Source organism: Thermomyces lanuginosus (assembly GCF_041956635.1).
Source record: "Thermomyces lanuginosus strain ATCC 200065 unplaced genomic scaffold VTN49scaffold_12, whole genome shotgun sequence".
In the NCBI taxonomy this organism is placed as follows: Eukaryota; Fungi; Ascomycota; class Eurotiomycetes; order Eurotiales; family Trichocomaceae; genus Thermomyces; species Thermomyces lanuginosus.
Genome location: NW_027192346.1, coordinates 126,466 through 148,940, shown reverse-complemented (window position 1 = coordinate 148,940; position 22,475 = coordinate 126,466). Strand labels below are relative to the sequence as shown.

The 22,475-nt window shown below is 52.0% G+C and overlaps 11 protein-coding genes across 11 annotated transcripts; 6 read left to right on the top strand and 5 right to left on the bottom strand.

Annotated features, from left to right (window-relative positions):
• Positions 1-120: 120 nt before the first annotated feature.
• VTN49DRAFT_145 (uncharacterized protein) lies at positions 121-1,050 on the top strand (the record flags this gene model as incomplete). Its single annotated transcript, XM_069409065.1, has 3 exons — positions 121-316; positions 373-452; positions 520-1,050. The coding sequence occupies 3 exons, from the start codon at positions 121-123 to the stop codon at positions 1,048-1,050; spliced, it is 807 nt and encodes a 268-aa protein (XP_069271606.1).
• A 534-nt stretch (positions 1,051-1,584) lies between these two features.
• Positions 1,585-4,029, bottom strand: VTN49DRAFT_144 (uncharacterized protein; the record flags this gene model as incomplete). The annotated part of the gene is made up of 5 exons (XM_069409054.1): positions 1,585-1,677; positions 1,740-3,224; positions 3,277-3,869; positions 3,928-3,960; positions 4,011-4,029. The coding sequence occupies 5 exons, from the start codon at positions 4,027-4,029 to the stop codon at positions 1,585-1,587; spliced, it is 2,223 nt and encodes a 740-aa protein (XP_069271605.1).
• Positions 4,030-4,649: 620 nt separating this feature from the next.
• VTN49DRAFT_143 (uncharacterized protein) lies at positions 4,650-6,360 on the top strand (the record flags this gene model as incomplete). The annotated part of the gene is made up of 2 exons (XM_069409043.1): positions 4,650-5,149; positions 5,199-6,360. The coding sequence occupies 2 exons, from the start codon at positions 4,650-4,652 to the stop codon at positions 6,358-6,360; spliced, it is 1,662 nt and encodes a 553-aa protein (XP_069271604.1).
• A 2,756-nt stretch (positions 6,361-9,116) lies between these two features.
• Positions 9,117-10,406, top strand: VTN49DRAFT_142 (uncharacterized protein; the record flags this gene model as incomplete). Its single annotated transcript, XM_069409032.1, has 3 exons — positions 9,117-9,232; positions 9,340-9,355; positions 9,426-10,406. The coding sequence occupies 3 exons, from the start codon at positions 9,117-9,119 to the stop codon at positions 10,404-10,406; spliced, it is 1,113 nt and encodes a 370-aa protein (XP_069271603.1).
• Positions 10,407-10,576: 170 nt separating this feature from the next.
• VTN49DRAFT_141 (mitochondrial 37S ribosomal protein bS21m) lies at positions 10,577-11,245 on the bottom strand (the record flags this gene model as incomplete). Its single annotated transcript, XM_069409021.1, has 1 exon — positions 10,577-11,245. One exon carries the CDS (start codon positions 11,243-11,245, stop codon positions 10,577-10,579), a length of 669 nt encoding a protein of 222 aa, XP_069271602.1.
• Positions 11,246-11,542: 297 nt separating this feature from the next.
• VTN49DRAFT_140 (uncharacterized protein) lies at positions 11,543-12,031 on the top strand (the record flags this gene model as incomplete). The annotated part of the gene is made up of 2 exons (XM_069409010.1): positions 11,543-11,657; positions 11,721-12,031. 2 exons carry the CDS (start codon positions 11,543-11,545, stop codon positions 12,029-12,031), a joined length of 426 nt encoding a protein of 141 aa, XP_069271601.1.
• Positions 12,032-12,256: 225 nt separating this feature from the next.
• On the bottom strand, positions 12,257-13,963 carry VTN49DRAFT_139 (uncharacterized protein; the record flags this gene model as incomplete). Its single annotated transcript, XM_069408998.1, has 4 exons — positions 12,257-13,161; positions 13,216-13,420; positions 13,471-13,743; positions 13,805-13,963. The coding sequence occupies 4 exons, from the start codon at positions 13,961-13,963 to the stop codon at positions 12,257-12,259; spliced, it is 1,542 nt and encodes a 513-aa protein (XP_069271600.1).
• A 311-nt stretch (positions 13,964-14,274) lies between these two features.
• VTN49DRAFT_138 (uncharacterized protein) lies at positions 14,275-15,340 on the bottom strand (the record flags this gene model as incomplete). The annotated part of the gene is made up of 4 exons (XM_069408987.1): positions 14,275-14,586; positions 14,640-15,026; positions 15,086-15,228; positions 15,289-15,340. The coding sequence occupies 4 exons, from the start codon at positions 15,338-15,340 to the stop codon at positions 14,275-14,277; spliced, it is 894 nt and encodes a 297-aa protein (XP_069271599.1).
• Positions 15,341-15,833: 493 nt separating this feature from the next.
• On the bottom strand, positions 15,834-17,356 carry VTN49DRAFT_137 (uncharacterized protein; the record flags this gene model as incomplete). The annotated part of the gene is made up of 3 exons (XM_069408976.1): positions 15,834-16,250; positions 16,303-16,717; positions 16,821-17,356. The coding sequence occupies 3 exons, from the start codon at positions 17,354-17,356 to the stop codon at positions 15,834-15,836; spliced, it is 1,368 nt and encodes a 455-aa protein (XP_069271598.1).
• A 251-nt stretch (positions 17,357-17,607) lies between these two features.
• On the top strand, positions 17,608-18,504 carry VTN49DRAFT_136 (uncharacterized protein; the record flags this gene model as incomplete). The annotated part of the gene is made up of 4 exons (XM_069408965.1): positions 17,608-17,625; positions 17,682-17,754; positions 17,803-17,937; positions 17,996-18,504. The coding sequence occupies 4 exons, from the start codon at positions 17,608-17,610 to the stop codon at positions 18,502-18,504; spliced, it is 735 nt and encodes a 244-aa protein (XP_069271597.1).
• Positions 18,505-20,582: 2,078 nt separating this feature from the next.
• VTN49DRAFT_135 (uncharacterized protein) lies at positions 20,583-22,390 on the top strand (the record flags this gene model as incomplete). Its single annotated transcript, XM_069408954.1, has 5 exons — positions 20,583-20,606; positions 20,692-20,841; positions 20,907-21,242; positions 21,294-22,319; positions 22,370-22,390. The coding sequence occupies 5 exons, from the start codon at positions 20,583-20,585 to the stop codon at positions 22,388-22,390; spliced, it is 1,557 nt and encodes a 518-aa protein (XP_069271596.1).
• Between the last annotated feature and the right edge of the window lie 85 nt (positions 22,391-22,475).

Sequence of the window (22,475 nt, the reverse complement as noted above, 5' to 3'; positions counted from 1 at the left end):
AATGCGCGTCCACGCACACAAGGGCTGATTTCTATTGTATATGAAACACCCAGCATTCCATCCAAAACGAACTCTTCGACGTCACACGGCTGCCCGTGCAACGTGGACAGCGACACCACCATGGCACCGGATTTGAACTCTGTCCCGCCGTCTCCGCGACGCCGTCACTCTGGTCAATCTAATTCCGAGTTGAATTCACCCTCCGCCTCAAGGCGAGTGTCCCAGACAATGGGTCCGCCGCCGATGCCGAGCTCGTTTCTTCCAGCGGGCGCGGCTCTTCCTGGAGACATACCAGGAGGTGGAACGATCGATCATGGTAGGCATTTCGTTTCGGCGATTGATATTCCTTGACCGAATGGCTGATCAGTTCAGGTCCAGGTCCAATTCGACATCCGCGCCCGATGACGGCTGCGGATCTACACCTTCTGCTCGAGAAGGAGCAGGAGGCAGTAGTACGTACTTTGTACCCATGCACTCTCTGCGGAAAGCATGCGCTTCTAGCATAGAACCAAATACCAGGTAAACCGACTAACTCGTGAACTCACCCTCCTCCGACAACAAACGGCGTCAGTGGCATCGACCGCATCGTCGACTTCCACTGGCTTCAATGAACCACTGGACGGCCAATTCCACCATCCCATCCCGACATCCTCTCGCCGCCACCGATCGTCATCGAGCTTGAGCTCGCACATTGCTCCTGGCTCTTCGACTCTGGCCGCAAGCATCTCCAGCATTGCGCCCTCACGGGACACGACCCACCCAGCTTCCTCCGTACGACCGCCCGGTGACTGCGTGCGTGTGGGTCGGAGTCGCGCGTCATCGATCACGTCGCTGAGGCAGCAACAATACAATGGCGAGAGCTTCCGGTCCGCCTCGATTTCATCTGCAACCCGCCAGGACGATGCATCGTATCAACGTGCCGAATTGGAAGCTTTGAGGAGAGAAAATGAGATGCTCCGTCGGCGAATTCAGGAACTGGAGCAGAGTCTCAGGTCCTATCGCGAGGGGCAAACCAGCCGATCAGCGCAGAGTTCAGGACGCGATGACTGAGGAGTTGACGCAACATGATACCGTGCATGCTGGACATGCTACGGTTCTCCCATATTTGCCTTCTTCTCATTGAATCCCTTCCTTACCAGGTCACTGATTTGTGACTCCAGGTTTTTTTTTTTTTTTTTTCCTCAGATTGCCATGGACTTTTTCTCAGTGCATTTCAGGCAGAGTTGATCGGGGTACTTGGGGTTGCGGGACTGGGAACGGTTTGGAATTGGACGGGGGCGGTTGGGATTAGGGTACACTCAATCATGATTTTATGGCATACGGCGACGACAGAAACGAGAGAATGATAGCTGGTTTTTTCGGCGTGAGAGAATATGTTGGACATTTCTATGAATCAATCGCTAAGTACGGCTCGAGGTTAGTTCTTAAAAGATTCCGATCATCCAGAGTCTCAATCTTTGTACCTGCATAGAAAGACTTGCATTGATGAAAGGGTACTCGATGCCGGAGTAGGTATACAGCTCTAAAGTAAGCAGCGGGAAGGAGACAAAAAAGTTATGAGTCCGATAAATCTGTACAAATATATCAAGTTGACAGCCCACGCCGTTCGCTCTCCGAAAAGAAGATGATCATCCGCCATAGCTTCTTCACCAGCACAAGAGCTTCCTCGTCGAGGGCCTATAAGCACATCGATTAGCATCCAACTGGTACGCAAAACAAGGTAGAGTATGGGTGCTCACCTCCTCCAGCTGCTCGACCAGCTCCTGAGGATGGCCATGGTTTCGGACATGCTCCTCCACCACATCGACCAACATTTGCTCCTGCACTCCCAAGTACTCCATGATCTTCTTCTCAACAAACGGCTTGAGCTGCTGACTGAGGATTGACTCGTCAACATATTCCCATTTGACCTCCCAGTTCCACAGCCCTTCTTTGTCTGACGGGATTTCCGCAGCAAGTTGCCTGGCAGCTTGCTGCCGTTCTTCTTCTGAAAGTCCGGATGCCTCGGCCGCAGAGTCGAACTTGATTGGGACGAGGGTACGCTTGGTGGTAGTAGCGGCTTCTTCTTCGTCTTCCAAGAGACCTTCGACTTCGGCCACGGTGCGACGATTGGAGGCCGCCTGGGCCTTCTGCTGTGCAGCGGCACCGAGAGACAGCTTGAAGCGCTGCGGCTCCCGGGGAGCCTCCTGACGGGTCTCCAGCTCTTCGGCCTGGCGCGCCAGGAAGTCGTCGGCAAGGTCGCGAGCCTGCTCACGTTGCTGAGCCGTTCGCTCTTTTTCGCGCTCCTCGGCTGCGCGATCGGCTTCGTCGGCGGCAATCTCCCGGCTGCGGAAGGCGGCCCTGCTTCGCAACCATGCGCCACGGTCAGCGTAGTACTCTTCGACCTTGCGGCTCATTTCAACGTCGTCATTCCATTCGCGGAGCCGCTTAGCCATCGCCTCTCTCGCTTTTGCGATTCTGGCCTCTTCTTCCTGGTCACGCTTCTTCTCTCGTTCCAAGGCAGCAGCGCGGCTCCGCTCACGGTTCAGCCATCGTCGCTCTTGGTCAAGGAATCGTTTCTCGTCTTCGGCAGCCTTCTTCTGCTGACGTCGACGTTCTACTTCCGAGTCACTGGCATCGGTATCGTCTTCTTCTTCAAAGATCGGGACACCACTGCTATTCACAAACGAGATGCCTTTCTGATACTCTTTGGAAATTTGCACACTAGAGCCCTTCGGTCCAGACGGAGCATTGCGAGGACCAACAGGCACCCCATTCGCACCTGCTGCGGGCCCACTGGGCGCTGAGGAAGGCGGAGAGGCCAGTCGATTAGTACGTCCGCCCGCACTCCTTTCCCTCTCCATCGACTCAATTTCCTCCTCTCTTCGTAGCCGCTCGAGATCGCGACGGTTGCTTCTCTCACGGAAGGCCGCAATCTCCTTGGCAACGCTCTCACGCATTTCTGGTGGAATGTCGGACAATTCATCCTCTGCAGAAATGGCGATCGTCACAACCTCCTCTGCCTTTCCATCCTTGTCGGCATCCTGCATTGACACATCTCCTTCACGGTCTACATGGGAGGCATCCTCGGTTTGAGTCGGGACAGTTGGGTTGAAGAGGTCTGAGAGCACCTTGCTCAAGTTCTGTCTAGCAGCCTCCACCTTTACCCGGAAGTCATGCTCATTCACGCCTTTGTTTTCGCGATATGAATCAATATACTTGAGGGAACTCTCATCCACAACAACCTGAAGCTTGGTCAGCAGAAGTAACGCTCGACAGATGGATACCTCAACTGACCAATAACTTGCTCTTCTCGACCTCACCCTCATCATTGTTGTCATCTCCACGTGGCATCTGCCGTTTAACCGGTACCTCGATGTCCTTAAGCACCTCCACGGCGACGCTCAGACTCTCCGGATCTTCGTATTCGGCAAAGCCAAATTTGCAAGGCTTGTCATCAGCATCGGTGGCCCGAATCCAACGTCGCAACGATCCAGCAGAACGAAGAATCCGTTCTACACCCTCATCGCCCCCAGTTCCCTCGGTGATCCCGCCTACAAAGATAGTTCGTAAAATCTCGTCCTTCGTGGGAGGCGTCAATTGCAAGATCGAGTCCCGCGTGGTCTGTCGTTGTGTTTCCGAGCTTCCAGCACCAAGACCCGCCCGCCGGCCGCTAGTATCACCTTTTTGTCCCTCTTGGTTCGCCGATTTTGAAGGACCGGTCGTCCCAAGTCGGATGACGGGCGCAGAGAAGTTGATATTGGGCATGTTTGGAGGAGGCTGGAAGTTTGGTGGAAAACCACCCGGCCGTCCAGGTTGCTGCATATTCGTCGGTTGCATTCCAGGAGGAGGACTCGTTCCTGGAGGTGGTGCCATTCCGGGAGGCGGCGCTAGTCGCGAAGTCAGCTTTCGATGACGCCGGTAAATAGGGGAAAAGACATCACTTACGCATGCCCGGAGGCACACCCGGATAGCCGTACTCTGAAAGCCAGTCAGTAGACTTTTAAGTCTGCTGGGAAAGGTATACTCACGTTGATATGGATTGTACATGGTCGCAGGTGCGATCTCCGAGGCGATTGTTGATGATGCGAAAACCCGAGTGCTTTTGTCGATTATATGCACGATAATTTCTAACTGCGGACCCCGATGATAAAGTTTCGGTAAACGACGCTTCGCCTTCGAACCAGCGAGCTACGTCCTGTTGGCGAACACGCGCTGGGATTTCCAGAATTTCCGTCGCGTTCCTTCGAGGTAGAAACTGAATTTGGGGATGTCTTCGGGTTAACCTTATTCCGATAGAGCTTCCCTGCAGGTCTTGGCGGAACCTAAGGTCCCCAGGAGAGAATAGCCCTAACCCTAAGCCCTCGATGAAATAGGAAGTGGCTGTTCAGTTAAATTTGCGTCAGCGGCTATGGGCATGCCCCACGTCGGCGACTGCCCCGGCGTCCTTCCAACAGAGCTTGCCCCGCGACATCCCGGAATATTTCTAATGTATTTCTAATTCACCCGCGGAAGACAGTCCTCCGCTGAAAACAAAAACTGAAAGCCCGATCTACATAAATTCTGTACGTTTTACCCATCAATCTCTAGCGGGCTGCATTGGTTACGCTTCCTTACGGCACTGACGTCATATCCTCTGAACAGTCATTTCAGCATCATTCATCACAACAATGCCTGGTTTCGGCCAAGCCAGCGAGCTGAGCGCTTGGAAGGCGCTGAAAGAGCACTATGACTCTGTTGGCCGTAGCATTGTGCTGAAGGACGTCTTTGCTAAGGATCCCCAACGATTTGACAAATTCAGTCGCAACTTCACCAACCCCGTCGATGGCAAGGACATTCTCTTCGACTTCTCCAAGAACCTCATCACCGAGGAGACTCTGTCTCTCCTGATCAACCTCGCTAAGGAGGCTAAGGTCGAAGAGCTTCGGGATGCCATGTTTAAGGGCGAGCACATCAACTTCACAGAGAACCGAGCTGTCTACCACGCCGCACTGCGCAATGTCAGCAACGAGCCGATGCAAGTCGATGGAAAAAGCGTTGTCGAGGGCGTGAATACGGTATTGGAGCACATGAGAGAATTCTCCGAACAGGTGCGAAGCGGCGAATGGAAAGGTTACACTGGCAAGCGAATTCAGACCATCATCAACATTGGCATTGGTGGCTCTGATCTGTAAGCAATTTGTCCTAGAAAGCCACATCTCTTGGCTAACTCGAAGCAGTGGTCCTGTTATGGTCACTGAGGCTCTGAAGCCTTACGGAGACCGTAATCTCAAACTCCACTTTGTCTCCAACATCGATGGAAGCCACATCGCGGAGGCTCTGCGGGAATCGGACCCGGAAACCACCCTTTTCTTGGTGGCTTCCAAGACATTCACCACGGCTGAGACCACGACAAACGCCAACACTGCTAAGAAGTGGTTCTTGGAGAAGGCCAAAGATGAGGCCCATATCGCCAAACACTTTGTCGCCTTGTCGACCAACGAGGCTGAGGTGACCAAGTTCGGCATTGACAAGAAGAATATGTTCGAATTTGAGTCATGGGTTGGAGGTCGTTATTCGGTGTGGAGCGCCATTGGTTTGTCCGTTGCTCTCTACATTGGATTTGACAACTTCAAGCAATTCCTCGCAGGTGCGCATGCCATGGACAAGCACTTCCGCGAAGCTCCTCTCGACCAAAACATCCCTGTCATCGCTGGTCTGCTTAGTGTCTGGTACAGCAACTTCTTCGGTGCGCAGACTCACCTGGTTGCTCCCTTCGACCAGTACCTGCACCGCTTCCCTGCCTACCTCCAGCAGCTCTCGATGGAGAGTAACGGCAAGGCGATTACCCGGTCTGGCGAGCATGTGAACTACACCACTGGTGCGATTCTTTTCGGAGAGCCAGCCACGAACGCGCAGCACAGCTTCTTCCAGCTCCTGCACCAGGGCACAAAGCTCATCCCAGCCGACTTCATTCTGGCAATTGAGTCTCACAACCCTGTTGAGGGTGGCAAGCACCAACGCATGCTTGCGTCAAACTTCTTTGCGCAGTCAGAGGCCTTGATGATTGGAAAGACCCCTGCGCAAGTCAAGGCCGAGAATGCCCCCGACGAGCTTGTCCCACACAAGACCTTCCTGGGTAACCGACCGACGACGTCGATCCTGGCGCAGAAGATCACGCCAGCCACTTTGGGTGCGCTGATTGCATTCTACGAGCACGTGACGTTCACCGAGGGTGCCGTCTGGAACATCAACTCCTTCGACCAGTGGGGTGTCGAGCTGGGCAAGGTCCTGGCAAAGACAATCCAAAAGGAGCTCGAGACCCCGGGCGCTGGAGGCGACCACGACTCTTCCACTGCTGGCCTGATCAAGACCTTCAAGGCCAAGGCCAACCTCGCGTAATCCGATTTTGTGAGCCGTTTGTCTTAAATAGTGTTAGTAGTTTTAAAGAGATTCGAAAGATGAATGCGAAGTCACGGGTGACATTATATGCAGTTTTCGATCAACCCCGCAATAGCCAGATGGTACGAAGCTGACATGGCTGTCGCAATTGGTTGGACATGGGGAGCTCTACGTCATGCCGGTTAACTCGTCAATGCCTGTCACCTCGCGGACGAGCCTCCAGGCTCGCGTTCTCGCTGGGTGCCATATGCTACACATCCGGCACGAATTTGTGGATTTCTGAAGAAGTGGATTAGTGAAACAAGCGTAAACTGTAGAGCGTATTAATACATTAGTAGTGCTGAGATGAGCAGCCCGAGCGCTAATTCGTGGCAGTCGGGCCAGGTCAACTGCCGGCTCGGACTCTTACGGAGGTGCATGTTGGTGCGCTGCCCGCCTGCCATACAGACGGATTATTCGATATAAGAGTTGACATTTTCCATCTTTGTCTCCGAATAAAAACCCCTAACTACGCGGAGTGATGTGGTCATTCCAATCCCTGCGTTCGCCTAGATGAACGGAATCCCATTAATTCGAATCCAGAGCTAGGGCTGTATGATCACGTGATACAATCGCTGGCGACAGGCTTCGAGTGTCGGTAAGATAACAGGATAACATATCAGAGGGCTGGTGAAATGCCTAGTCAATCGAATGTCGAATACTTCGATAGGGACACAATAACGTCCTAAAAGAAAGTGTGCAGGCTCAACTGGGAATAATGTGCTTCCGCACACCCAGTGCAATTCAACGTCCACCCGTGTGCGTTGACGTCCGCTCCTCGCTCCAACAATAGCCTAGCAATCTCATTACGTTCCTAAGATTCAGTAGCCCTAAGATCATTGCTATATGTGCCACCTTTAGTGTTATATTAGTGCCTTTGTTCAGCAACATCTGAACGATTTCTTCGTCCCTCTGTACCTTAGCTGTGGCCTGAATGCATGGACGCATTCGCCGCCTTGAGAGTTGATATCCGCCCCTCTTTCTAAAGGGAGTTTCACCAGTTCCTTGTTTGTTTGTAAGAAGCGGCCTGGAACAAATTTCCGTTGTTTCCGCATTGTGCATGGACATCGTCACCTTCCTCAAGCAGTAGTTTTACCATTTCCTTGCTTCGATCGATACAAGTATTTTGGGGAGCATTGCCATCTGCGAAGTTAAACTCGCTGACGCATCGACATCAGCACCTCTCGTCAAGAGCAGCCGCATCACCTCTTATCTTCGGGATGTCTCCTTCCAAGTTGGTCATCGCAAACCGAAATAAATCCCTTCTGCATGAACTAGTGTATTGATGTAGGATTCTTGAGTAGCTTCAAACTAGCAATGAAGTGCTCTGTAACCTGGCTGAGGACCATCCCACGAGAAGGAGAGTAAACCCGGTCCATGCCATATTTCCAAATGGTTGCGTGGTGACAGCAGCCTTGACTGACAATATGGCCAAAGGATAAATTGAAAAACCTCTCGACTTGTGGCCGTACCTTCACATCTTCATGTCTAGTCCCCCAAAGCTTGGCCTGCCATGCTTCTTCTCTCGGTTGTCCTCAAGTCATCTTGCAATGGACTCGATCGATTCATACACCAAAATGTATTTTCTATAGTCCCCCATCAATTCAGGCTCTCGGACCTGCAGCATTTCGTAAGCATGAACCACAAGATACAAACGTCCGCTGAACGGAGAAGAGGCATTTTCCGAGATGCTTCTGGAGGTAACTTGGCCAGGTATGAGTGAACTACTGATTGAGGTCGGCGAGGAGAAAACATCCTGCCAGGGAAGAACCAGACTGACGAATACTGGCGTAGAAGTTCTGTGAAAACGAGAAACTAAACCTATTAGAGTCACAGGAGAACATCCTGCGCCCACGGATAAGCAGACTTTGTCTTCCGGAATGACTTTATTTCAATGACAAGCACATTTTTCACAACTGCTATTCGACTGCTCGAAGGTCAGATTTTGCAAATGCTTGTTCATCACACAGTGCAGGACTCCGTAGCTATACTAAACTCCACTCTATTTTGTGTTCTCTGAAACTTATGAGGCTGTGTAGCTTCGGGTCTCCCAGTTAGTTTCAATTCAGTGTTGCATACAAATTCAATTGACCACTTGATAACTACAGATTATTGAGCTCAGCATCCGGCAGGCAGCACAGAAGATTGAGAAACGGATACTTCACCATACTGCCTAGATATATTCTGTTCGTCAGTTTGAATACAAGCGTTCTCATGCAGCATCAACCCTGCCACGGAGTTATTATGGGGCGCACCAAATATATATACTCAAAAAGTCTCGGCGAGTTCAGCAGTGCCTTACTGCGAAGAGGCCCTTTCCCAGCCAGGTCATGACTCGGAAGGACGCCTCGTTCCAAGAATGAACTGCCGTTGTGCATATCGGTTCATTCAACGTTCTGTAGCTCAGAAGAGGTATTGTAAGTCGAAAAAAAGCTGCAAACTTGATTACGAAGAATGTATTAAGGGTACAAGGGAGTGCTGATTAGATGGTAGAGTTGAGGGGTATCTAGGGTTAGGGTCCGAATGTGATATATGACCTGTAACTCCATAAGCGGCAGTAACTAAATAATCGGATATTTACTCGTTGGTCAGCTGTCCGAACCCATGACCTTACATAATCAGGTAATCAAGCACCGAGGAAACACGCGTTTTCGAAAGATGTCGCATTGGAATGTTGACGACAGTAGAATGCCATGATCGTTTTCACTTCTCATTCAATGCTTGCATATTCAGTCATATTGCTGGGTGCAGCTCTGCTTTCACAGAGCCATGCATCCTCCGACGGATATGCTCCCGGCCAAGCAGTGCCAGTCAGTTGCTTGAATCGAACAATGTGAGCGACATTGCGACCTCCCTTCGTCCCAACAACGGGTCAATTGAAAAATCAACTATTGCCACGACAAGATGAACAAGCAAGAATCGCTGACTCAATGGCGACAGAGAATCTGGTGAACATGTATGAGACCGGACTCACTGAAATGAACATCGGCGCCTTCTGATTTTTCGTTCAATTCTTTCGTCCTCAGATTCCAGATGACCACGGCCGACTCCAATACGTTCCGTTCGCGACCTGCAACGAGACGCGGGCTTCCCTGGCGTTCCGATACGGCGAGTCCGAGATCATAACGTGTACAATTGAATCTCTGTCAGATACCCAGTATCACTTGCTGGAGTATTATGTTCACTCGGATGCGCCCCTGACCTGTCGCGTACCAACGAGACCGTCCGTTCCGAGGGTTAAGGAGAGCGAGTCGCAGATCGATGACGACACCGTCCCGGTAGATGGCGACGACGGTACTTACGGGGACAGCGAAGGCACGTCGTATACGCCGCTCATGATCGCGTTGCAGGGCACACTTCAGCAGAGTCACCTGCACGTGTGGTCCGATATTAACGTCCTTTTGCACCAGATTAGTGCCATTGAGTCCCCGACAGAAAAACAGAGCAAGAAGGTGGTGAAGACGCCGGGATATGTTGTAGCGGGGACCGCGTACTCTTTGCCGGAGCTCCACACACGATTAGGGCCGGACGGTGAGCGCGAAACAGTTCTCGATGACGAATCCATCATCGAGAATGCGCGCAATCCGTGGACGGCGGGCCACGGTACCAAGGTCGTTCGTGGGGAGCCGCTCACCTTTCGCTTCCGAGTGCGCTGGGTTTCTGGCGCGGATAGCCTCGGGTGGTTGGATAACAAGGACGAGCGAGCCGAACAGGCAGTGCGCAAATGGCTGACGAGGGTGGTCCTCTTCTTTTTGGTTGCGGGCATCGGAGCACTGCTGGCTACATATTACGAGCGCGTGATACGTCAAAGGAGAGGCGCCAGAGGTTGGCATGGAGATGGCATTCTCGGTCGGCCCTTCGGCGGCTTTAGGAGAAGGACCGGAAGTATGAGTGGCGTCACATATGGGAATAGCGGAAAGGCAAATGGATACGGTGGATTCGCCCGAACAGGGACGACCAGCGGAGGCTACGGGTATGGATACGGAGGCTACGGCAAGAAGGAGTGAAGCGAAAAGGATGAGCGTGTAGAATATCATTTAAACGTACTGTACAGTCTAATCCATGCGCATGAAAACCAACCCATTGGTAGTGATGTACGTATTTTAAACCAGTCACAGACCGACATCGAGGCGGGAATCTACCACCACCCAAAGCCCAAGTTCCGCAGAGATTCTAATTACCACCCCTGGGCTCTCATCCGTTGAATCTTGCGCACCGTATGGTTGAACGACATCTTGAACAACTTCCTCCAGCGTTCCCTCCTCAGATCCTTGCGGACCTGCCCACGCCGAACATGGAACTTCTGCTGCGCGGCCTGTCTCCGCACACCATTGGCGCTCAGCTGCATCTGCAGAATGCGCAGGGCACCAGCAACATCAACCCCTCGACTGGGATCCACGGTGACTTGGCGGCCGAGCTTCGTACCGAGCTTGAGATCGATGCGTCGGACTTGCGGAGCGCGGTAGTGCGTGTCTGTTTCGATGGACGAGGACATTGCGCGGGACAAGGACGCCGCGTCCTTGGTTGCGTTTGCCGATGTCGACGACGATGAAGGTGTCGAAGGGAAAGAGGACGAATTGGCATTGGTCCGGGACCCGGCCTTGCTACCGAGATCGAGCTTGTCGAGGATGTTTTGCACTTCATCTAGCTTGCTGTCGGACTTTTTCTCTGACCTGGGTTGCTGCGATGATGGTGGTTGAGCATTGCTGCTGTCGGCCGACGACGACGACGACGGCGATGTGGAATACGGGCGTAAGCGAAGAGTCTGAGGTTGTATCCGCCGGGTAGCGAGACTGGCTGTGCGTGCTGCCCGCATGCTGCGAGCAAAGACTGTGCCGGCTACCATTGTGGCGTGCAATGATTCGACAGCTTCGACAGTCGTACTTTTTGAACAAGGTCTTTTCAAAAGCCAGACAGATTAATGCACACCGCAGATATGGTCACGTGACTTTCAGGTTTTCTTCACAAAATTCTTTTCACGGCATGCTCTTTTTCCACCTTTTATATCTCTTAGGTGCGTCGAAATTTTTTGTTCAAGCGATCGGTCAGTGCGATTTTTCGAGAAAAAGTGTGTCCGGACCGATAAGTCTACTACGTGTGTTCGTTTCGATACGGGAAGAGAAAGCAAAGTTGGTCAAGAAAAATGTCCGGCTTGACGGTTGCAAATCTTCCCCGCATGACGCGCGACGTTCTCTCGTCGCTGCTTCTATCCGCCAATAAGCCCGACACGGTGGCCGTGATTGACGTGCGGGATCATGGTATGTTTCCCTTTCTACAAAGTCCAAAATGGCATCAAAGCTAATCTGATTTGTTTCTTGTAGACCATGTTGGCGGCCACATCCATACATCCACTTGGATCCCCAGTTCCTCGCTCGATTACAAACTTCCCGAACTGGTCCGGACACTGCGGAACAAGGAGAAGGTAGTTTTCCATTGCGCCCTGAGCCAGCAGCGTGGGCCTTCCGCAGCGCTGCGGTATGCCCGCGAGCGAGAGCGTATCTTGGGGGTCGACGAGAGTAAGAAACAGGAGGTTTACGTTCTCGAGGGTGGCTTCGTTTCTTGGCAGGAGAAGTACGGCAATGACGAGAGGTTGACCAAGGAATACGTCGAGGATCTGTGGCGGGAGTACTAAGCCTGATACTTGGTATTTCTATTCGGTCTTTTGGGGATGGGCTTCTTTTTCGCTTCCGGTCATGACTGATGAATGATGTGATACCCGACTGAACAATCATAGATTTGCCATGACTGTAACGCGGTTTTAGTTAATACAGTTGTCTAATATCTCGTAAATAGGTACTCGAGAAAATCATATTGTACAGTGCCTCGTGAGAACCAGTCCATAGCATCAGCATAGATGTTATATGCTCCCTCCAAAGCCAACCGGTCTCCTCCTACCCCCATTCTCCGGCACGATTGCCAGAGCCTTATACACCTTCCCCATGCCATTGGGCCCTCGATCAACCAACCTCCTCCATCCACTTTCGATCCGCTTCCTGGTCTCTTCATCCTTTGCGTGTTTCTCCAGCTGCGCCGCGCGTTCGGCGATGCCCATCATGCGCAGGAAATCCGCCTGATCAACCGGCCCATGCACCTCGACGCCCTCACTTGCATCGAGTGCTGCTTCCGCGAGCGCGGTAAAGTCCACATCCGCGCTAACATCGACCTGGCCTGGATACGCAAAGGGGGAGACTTTCCTGTGCTGCCGAATCCCACGCAGCGAGTTGACCGGAACCGTGGATGTGGTCCCATAATCAATGATCAGAGCCGCGCCGGAAGGCTGCAGTTTCGGGTTTTGTGTGAGTTGTCGGTCGCCAGCCTTGGGCACTTCGCCCGGTCGACGCGACGGTGGCTTCTGTGTCGGCGTGAAGCCCCCTATGCGACGGGCAAAATCAGCGGCGTAGATTCGACTTTCAGGGCTGATTTCGATGATCGAACCCGGCTTGCTTTTGAGCGCTTTGTAGCGCTCTGAGATTTCTGGGAGTACAACGGACGTTGGAGTAGCGATTTTAGCTCGTGAGAGCTGAAACTCCGGTTCATCCTTAGAGGTCTGTGATTTCGGGTTTAGGTTGACTAGAAGTTCTCTCCATTGAGGCTGTGATGACGACTGCAATTTTGCATCTTGCTTTACTGTTGCTGGGCCTGTGGGCGTCATGATTTGTGACGGGGATTGCTGTGCATCAGGAGCTTGGGCAACGGATTCAAAGGCATGAATTGGAAGGGCATCGAAGAATTCATGAGCGAAGATAAATGGCATCTTGTCATCTGATGCATGCATTAGATCACCTGCAAATATACAGCCCGATCGAGGACACTCACTGTAAGGCAACAGTCGCATATCCTCTACCCACACAATCGGGGTTCCAATGTGCTTGCTGACCCCTTTATATCCAATTTCGGTCTCTTCAAGAGTTGCATCACTTCCACAAAGTCGCTCCTTCTGAATATTTCGCAGCGTCGCACTTGTTTCAACCAGATATATTGTTTCGATGCTTTGTGCAAACTCCTTGAATCGACGGATCGTCTATTTCCAGTCAGCTTCCGCAGATCCGAAATTTTATCGCGTTCACATACCCGCAAAATATCATCCATCAATGTCCCCTTGCCCGGCCCGACCTCGATCAATTCCACTCCCGAGGACCGTCGTCCCTGGGCAATCCACTCGGCCACCGTCCATATCCCTATCAATTCCCCAAAGACTTGCGTAATCTCCGGTGACGTTACGAAATCACCTTTTCTACCAAACACTTCGGACCCGCCAGAGCTGCTGGCGGTCGTGTAGTAGCCAGCTTCGGGATTCGTCAGGACTTGGCGCATATATGACGCGATGGAAATGGGCCCTGTTGTCTATCCTACAATCAGCACCTATGTCAATTTCTGAATTCGATCCCAAAGAGATATCTCACACCTTGATCGCCTCAGCGATTGTTTTTGCTAACGGGGTCGACCATTCTTTCTTTTCAAGGCTGGAGATAAATCGCGGATAAACATAACCGCAATGCGGTCTTGGAAGTCCAATTCGTCTCAGAAGTTGTGTCGCTATATGTCTAGAGTTATGGTTCATCATGCTCGGTCTTTTTAAATCTGGACCGAAAACAGGATTAAGCTCAATGATGCCGTTCGCAACTCGAAGCTTTGAAAGCTCTCCGCAAAACCTCCGCAGCCTCCGCGTCACGTGATCGGAGAAGGCGCAATTTGGAGCTTCAGGACTCCAATGTCGGTTGATCGTCCAGACGTACAGAATGCATTCCTCGATCTCGGACGTGAAGGTCACGATTGGCAACTTGCGCCCGGGTTATCTGACCGTCTACAGGAGTAGGAAAACGAATTCAAGCCAGCTGTACCATGAATCAGAGCTGCAGTGACCTACCAAGGCCGTCACTTCGCAGCACCCCTCCCTCTACGTTGATTATTGGCATGGAGTGGCGGCGCGTCGGCCATGAGCTCGTCGCTGTACAAGCCGTTTCCTTCCTGCCCTAGGCGTGGCCCACGTCCCCGGCTATGCCGTCTCCCAATCTCCCCACCGGATTGATCGAACCCGTATGTACCATCCTGGATCCATGGCTCTGCGCGACGATTTGCACGGCGCTGGGAATCTGCTTGTTCCCTTGATAAGTCGTATGCGTTGCTATCTGCTATTGTCGGTGTAGACTTCGTTTTGAGATGCACGGAGAGAATTCGACCGTCGGCCTGTGTTTATCAGCACTATCTCTTGTCAAAAGCTTGTAGAGTAGGAAATCCACCTTTCGGTTATGAAAATGCGCAATTACATTCTCCGCAACCTCTCGGTCCGGACAGACAATCTCCGCGATGACGATGGGTTGTTGCGAAGTAATACGACACCCGAGAATCTCGCCGCCCACTACTGACTCAAACGCGGACTTGATATCGGCTGCAGTTGTGCCGGGAGCGAAATTTCTCCCTTCCAGCACACAGGGACTTCGTCCTGCTCCTTTAATTGAAATCTCGTCGCCGCGCTTATTGACTTGTGCGTTATTGGAATTGAGGGACGCCAACATGCGGTCTTCACGTGAAGGACGGTTCCCGAGTCGCGATGAGCTACTCGAACGATGATTCAACTGCGTGCTAGATTTGCTTATTCTCGACGGAATGGATGACGATCGTTGAGTCTTTAGAAGCAATCAGCTAAACTCCTTCCTGATTCCCTCTTTTGCACCAGCTATCGTACCTTGGGGACGCCAATCCTGCGCCCAAGGGCAGTATTTGCGGCCGCGTCGCGTTGGTTCACAGACTTTGAGCCAAGATCGGTCGCATTGCGCTTCTTTCCCAAAATCTCATTTGCAAGAGCTTCGTTTTGTCGTTTGCGACGATCTTAAATAAATTGCGCGTTAGACCTGAAACTCGGTGTTATAGACGTTGAATGCGACTAACCAGCCTCAATAATCTCGTCGAACGACGGAATGGATTTCTTGTCAGCTGTCATTGTCCGAAACCTGAGGTTTACGAACAAATTCCCAAGGATTAAGGACAGGAAATAAATAGATTTTTTGACTTTCAGCGGTCTGGGTGGAAAAGGAGAGCTTTTAGAATGCGCCGACTTATCAGATTGTTTCCGATCCATTGCGGCGGAAAGCTGACTTCCCTATTTTGGAGCTCTCGTAATCACACTTACTGCTTTAAGCAAACAACTCAACCTAAGGGAATAGTAATTGTTGGAGATGACAAATTGCCATACAATAATATGATGGCTGAGAAGATGCTGAGACGTTTGGCACGAACACGATCGTCAGTTCAAAGGCTAGCTAACTCATGTAACTGCTTTTGTTATGTTCATCAGAGTGACCGATAGAATGCGACATTAATACTGATATCGACAGGTGACCTCCTCTTGATCCAGTGTTCACCGTCTCAATCGGTAAACCATGAGATATATGGTTGAGTATATATTCTAATGTACATGTGTAAGGCGGCCAAGCTCATGCTTCGCCTCCTTCCGACGCGCCAGTAAACACCTTCCCAAAATCGAGTCGAGGTGCTTTGTCCCCATACCTTGGGGCGGCTGGCGTCGGCCGGCGTCGATGCCTTTCCCCACCCGCCTTGGAGGGAAACGTCGGAAACATTTCTTTCGGTTTGGGCCGGGGGTTCTCCTTGAAGTATGGATGGAGCAGACATTCAGCCGCTGTAGGACGCGCAGCTGGGTTCAGGGCCAGCAGCGACGACAGCAGAGAAAGACCCGCTTCGGTAAGGTACTGGAATTTGGAGTGCGGTAGCAAGGGCGGGTTTGTCTTCGGGGGAGAAGGTGGTTCTGGTGGTAGCCTGAGAGTTTTCGCATTGGGAAGAGATCGGAAATTAGGCCATGTGTGCCGATTGGGAGGGCCAGTTACGGCGAAGACCTGATGCCGTCAGTTGGGAACCATCGCACTGAAAAATTAAGAACGTCATTACCTTTGACAATTGGTCGACTTCATCATTCCCTTGGAACAAGGGCTCGCAGGTCAAGAGCTCGGCAAAGATGCATCCAACGCTCCACATATCGATTTCAGGCCCATATTTCTCCGCCCCTAGTAACAGCTCAGGCGCCCGATACCACAGTGTGACAACCAACTGCGTCAGGTCCGGTGGCGGGTCACCGTAAAATCGGGCCATCCCAAAATCAGCGATCTTGATCTCTCCGCGATTGTTCAGGAGGACATTGACGGTCTTGAGGTCACGATGCATGATCCAATGCGAGTGAAGGTAATCGACCGCGGACAGAATTTGTAGTAGTAGCGACTTGGCTTCCGATGGTAGAAATGGCTCGGGCATATCGTCAAGAACTGTTCGGAGATCATGTTCGATAAAATCCATGACGAGGAAGACACTGCACGAAAGAACCGACGAAATCCCCGGTGAGATGGTTAACACGTATCGTGCACCCAGACTTTCTCGTTGGCAATTTCATTTTTCTCCACGGGGATACTCACTCACTCCAATATTCGTCAAAAACTACCTCCCGGAGGCGGACGATGTTCGGGTGTCGGCAGCGCTGCAACACCTGGATTTCGCGCAGCCCCGTGTCTGTAAACCCATATGACCCCTTGCCTGGCTTGAGCTTCTTCAACGCGACAAACTCGCCAGTTGCCATATCCTTTGCTCTGGAGACAAGCCCATACGCCCCTTCTTCAATCATGTTGAGCATCTCGTAGTTATCAGCCAGTCGACAAGGTGCCCATTCGGGCGCCGGAAATTCGAGCAACTTGCGCCTGCCCCCGACCTCTTCAGTAGACTTCTCCGACTGCGGAGCATCTTCCGACAGCCTTCGACGTTTTGAGGGTCGCTCAGCAAGTCCATTCGCAGCATGCCTGTCCTGCTGGTCGGCTGCGGCTCTCGATTGAGCTTCGAGCTGGCGTTGTTTTTCCGCCTTGGCGCGTTTTCTTTCCTCCTTTTCGCGCTTGCGTCTGGCGATGGCAGCTTCTTCCTCAGGGTCTTCCTGATCCCATCTTGACCTGGCTGCCGACATGGCGGGGTGCTGGTTGGAAGACAGCAATCGGCAAGCTTTTGAAGGGGTGTGTAAGCTGGGTGTCTGGCCCGAAGGCGCGGAATGACGCTACTCAGGCGGAATCCCCACTCCAAATCAGATGCACTTACAAATACAAATACCGAAGTGCTGCGGAGAATGTTTTCTAGAATCTTAGCAGGTTTACAGTCTCCAGCATCTCTTCTTCACATTCTACGGTCCTCGATACCGGGTTGTCTACATTTACCGCCATCATGATCGAGCCATTTCAGGTATGGGCATGGACATCGCCTGATGCCCCACGGCATCTACTGACATAGTTCACCAGATGACCTTCGCGGTCCCTATGACCTGCGAGAGTTGCGTAGAGGACATCTCGCGGTCAATCAACAAGCTGCCAGGTGGGTGCATCGGTCCCCTTGCCTCCAGCCTACAACTGACCTGAGTAGGGATCCACAAGATCGAGGCAAGACTGCAGGATCAATTGGTCCTGGTGGAAGGAACCGCCGCTCCAAGCGCGATCGTTGCTGCGATTCAGGAGACAGGACGGGATGCGATTGTGCGGGGGAGTGGCGCTACGAACAGTAAGCGGGCTGGACTTTGCCTCATCAGATCGCCGACCGCTGACACATCTCTATTTAGGCGCTGCCGTCTGCATTCTGGAAACACACTCGGAAACAGTGTCTAATAAGATCCGCGGGCTGGCTCGCATGGTCCAAGTATCTAAGAATCAAACCCTCGTTGATCTCACAATAAACGGTCTCTCGCCTGGCCGCTACTGGGCAACCGTCCGCGAAACCGGAGATATCTCGGAAGGAGCCGCATCCACGGGAAGCGTTTGGGAAGCACTGAAGGAGAAAGTCCTTGGTCGTCAGGAACCACGCGGCGTTTTTGGGACTGTCGACGTAAATGAAAAAGGCAAAGGGAATGTCTTCCTTGACCAGCCCGTTGCCGTGTGGGAGCTGATTGGCCGGAGCATGGTGGTTGCTAAGAATAAGGAAGGTCCGTTCAAGAAGGAAGATCCTGATACGCTTGTTGGAGTCATTGCTCGAAGCGCTGGCGTGTGGGATAACGATAAGATGGTTTGCACCTGCTCGGGGAAGAATGTGTGGCAAGAGCGAGAAGAGCAAGTTTCAAAAGGGATGCTATAGTTACTATGATATAACATAAACACACTGCATGGCCGGATATACATGCTCCCTGCAGACTGTGCACTAGTCTTGAGTACCTTTAAGACTCTTGCATGGCCTTCAAGGTGGATTATGCTCTAGTCCACATCATAATGCTCGGATAATGACACCATATTGCCTATGAGTACTTATTATTGCTCGCCTCAATCTTCAGGGCAGAGACTGCTTGTCTGGATATACTTCGGGCGATGGATGGCATGCAAAAAAGATTGCCCTGTCATTTATCCCTGCATATTGCTTCCAACGCCATTAAACAGGTGGCTGGGAACCCGGCTCGGAAACTCACGGCGGATCGCCTAAATGATATAATTAGATTAGATCAGATCCGCCAAGCTGCAGTTAATAATTAATTACGAACAAGGGAATCGCTAAAGCGTCAATTGCAATGCAGGGCGGTGGTATGTACAAGGCTTCTGGAAGAACGGCAAGGACAAGGACCAGGCAGGTGCACGCGGTACGCGCGCTCCAACAATGTTGTGTTCCAATCGACATAATCGCCTATCGAAAATAGCGCAGCAGTCTGATATTTCTCAAATCATTCCACCGCTCGCAGCATAGGAATTTGCTGAGCTTTTCCAAATGAGAATCACGTGGTTCATCCAACCCTACGTGAACTGTTGCCAATTGTAATGCATGAGTCGATCAGCTCCTCTGTAATTATGGGTTCCGAGCTTTCCTACTCCTTCCGGTAGGGGCGCTGATACGTGTCAGTCTCGTCTTAACGAGCATTCCGCAGAATTGTTGGCCAGACAAGGAATCCCTGGCGTGTTTTTACCGCCAGGGCATTCCAGCAGGCGAACTGGCTCCTGAGCGGCCCGAGCCTCCCAGCTAACATCCCCAGATCTCAGAAAAGGGGTCGATCGGCCACAATGATCACATGCTGACGTTGACCAAGCGGGCGATAGATCTCACGGAGAATCGTGCGATCTGAACTCTTGTTTCCTCAACAGCACAGTCCAGCGGTACAGATGGCTCCCCGGAGAAGGAGCCGTGATTGGACCGTAATAGAAGGCTTGGCATGGCTTGGCAAAGGATAGACTCTGCCACGTGACCGGCTTGGCGAAATCAGGCATTAAAAAGGAAACGATTTGGCGGATTGGCCAATCAACGGCGGTCTAAATTTGTCTCTGCCAAGTCCGGATGGAATCATGCAGGTGGATCGATTGGATTAGACCGACACTTTATGCTTCAGAACGCCTGGTCATGGATCATTTGGCGACCCGATTGGGCTGGCGGAAAAGTGTAACTGAAAGCGCGCGGTTCTGGCCAAATGTGAAGAGGCATCTCGATTGTCCAGCCTTGAGTCGTGATTCAAAACAATTCCTTCGAGGCCGAGTCATTCAGGAGAAGCATTGATGGCCAAGCAGCCTAGCAGTCATGGCCAGGGCGGCATGACACGAGGAAACGTTTCCCGATGAGTTTCGACGTTAGGCGCACGGATTTACTTACAGTTGCATACGGAGTAATAGGTAGAGGAAAAAGAGACACGTCGAAAACATCCGAATGACCGAATCCTACCCATCAATCATGCCCGCCTTCCAGCTTCCGAGCTTGCAAGCTCCCCAGCGTTCATTTCGAGTCACCAGCTATCACCCCGATCTAGTAGCTAGCAACTCGTATTGTCATGGCCAAGTCCCATGCATTGATAGATGATTAGCCGATCACCGCAGTAAGGGACATGCCCCGCACGATGGTGTCGGCGTTCTCATGCATAAGCGTGGTGATTGTCACATATCCAATCAAGCGTCTCAGGCTTCGTCTCGCCATGCATCATCTCTGGGTCTAAAAACTTCCCAAAGCCGGCCACTGGCACACAGTCGTATGATGTGGGAAAAAAAGTCCGTTGCCGAGACGAACCAGCCAAATAAGAAGAAGAGGGGGGTTTTTTGGAAACTAGAAATTCAAGCTGTGACGTCTTTTTGGTAGACGCCCTATATATGAAAATTCCCACGCCCATTTTTTTTTTCTATTTCACCCCCTGTTTGTACGAGTAGGCCGGCCGCTCCGATCGTGCGGTACTCCCACCCATCGTTCCGCAAATGGTGGTGATGTCGTTAAAACAAGTACGTGAAAATAAAATTCGGTGGTGACAGCAGATCTGCGGAGTGCAACCGACTGGGGGATCGTTGACACTGAGAAATCATATAGGAAATCGAAACATGGGTGAAAGCCCTCAATCATTACGACAACAACGAATATGAAGAAGCTCTCCGGGTGTTCGCGGAAATCGCCGACACGTCCAAGATCTTATTCAACTGCGGAGTGATCCATGCGACGCTGGGAGAACATGAGAAAGCGGTATGCGTTCTGACGTTGGAAGACTGACGGGTGTTGGGGTCCGTCTAACTCGGGTTCCCATTCAGGTCGAATGCTACCAAGCCGCCATCCGGCTCGACAATTACCTCGCTGTCGCTTACTTCCAGCAAGGCGTCTCGAACTTTTTGCTCGGAGACTTCGAGGAAGCGCTGGCGAATTTCAACGATACTCTTCTGTACCTTCGAGGGAACACATCGATCGATTACGAACAGCTCGGCTTGAAATTTAAGCTGTACTCATGCGAAGTGCTTTTCAATCGCGGACTATGCTACATCTATCTGCAGCAGATGGAACCGGGGATGCAAGATCTCCAGTATGCGGCCAAGGAGAAAGTGACGAGGGATCATGATGTGATTGACGAGGCAATCCGGGAACGGGCAGAGGTAGAATTCTCTCACTTTGCCATGGCGTGACGTTATACTGATTGTCAATAGGGCTACACGGTCTTTTCCATCCCCGTCGGTGTCGTGTACCGGCCAAATGAAGCCAAGGTCAAGAACCTCAAGTCCAAGGACTACCTCGGCAAGGCACGCCTGGTGGCCGCCACGGACAAGAACAATGCATTCACCGGATTCCAAGGCGTGGAGGTGAAAAAAGCGATGGCTTCGGAAGCCAGAGACGACCGACCTCCCGAGTCTATCTCCTATGCGGCAACCAACCTCGTTCAGCGAAACCTCTCCAGTCGCAACCGACAACAATCCGAGCCGCCTATCGGGCGAAATACATTCCCGCCGACACCGCCGCCGGAAAGCGAGAAACCGGGATCTGCCAACAACGTAAATGCTGGCATGACACGGCGCGCACAATCAGTGCGGGGACCGCGTCCGCCACATCTGGACTTTGAACAATCCGGCGTCCGCAGCAACGGTAGAACGGAAGATATGCCGTCGATGGAACAGTCACGGATGCGCCCCCGGCGAACAGCGTCTGAGACGCGGGTACCGATCATGCGACAGCCGAGCTCCCGACGTTTGTATGGAGAGGTATCGAATGTTTCCTCTCGGCGAGATGGCGGCGACGGCTTGACCGACGTGTACGACATGTATGGCCCGCAGCGGAGCGGCAGGCGCAATCGGCTCCCCGAATACATCGAGGAAGATGAGGAATACGAGAGCGAAGGGGACAGCGCGGCAGACATGCAGTTCGAGATGATGCCGCCGACATATGCGAGTCGAAGCATGTCTAGTAAACGCAGCAGCCGAGGGAAAAGCGTGCAGTCGTTTCGTGTCAAAGTGCATGCGTTGGACGACATTCGCTACATCATGATCACTCGAGACACATCATTTGGCGAGCTCGAAGGGAAAATCCGCGAAAAATTCAATTTCCGGAACCGTCTGCGGATCCGCATGCGTGATGACGGAGACATGATCACGATGGGCGACCAGGAGGATTTGGAGCTCCTGCTCAAAATTGCCGCCGATGAGGCGCGGCGAGAAAATCTCGACATGGGGAAGTTGGAGGTATGTCCTCATTATTTCACTTTTCTCTGGTCCATGACTAACTCCAGTAGATTTGGGTCGAAGAGCGATGAATGGCTTCTAGCACGGTGTAGACTGTTTGATACCAGTAATTGTTTGCTTCTTAGCGCGGCGTTTGGGTCTGGATTCGTTTCAAAG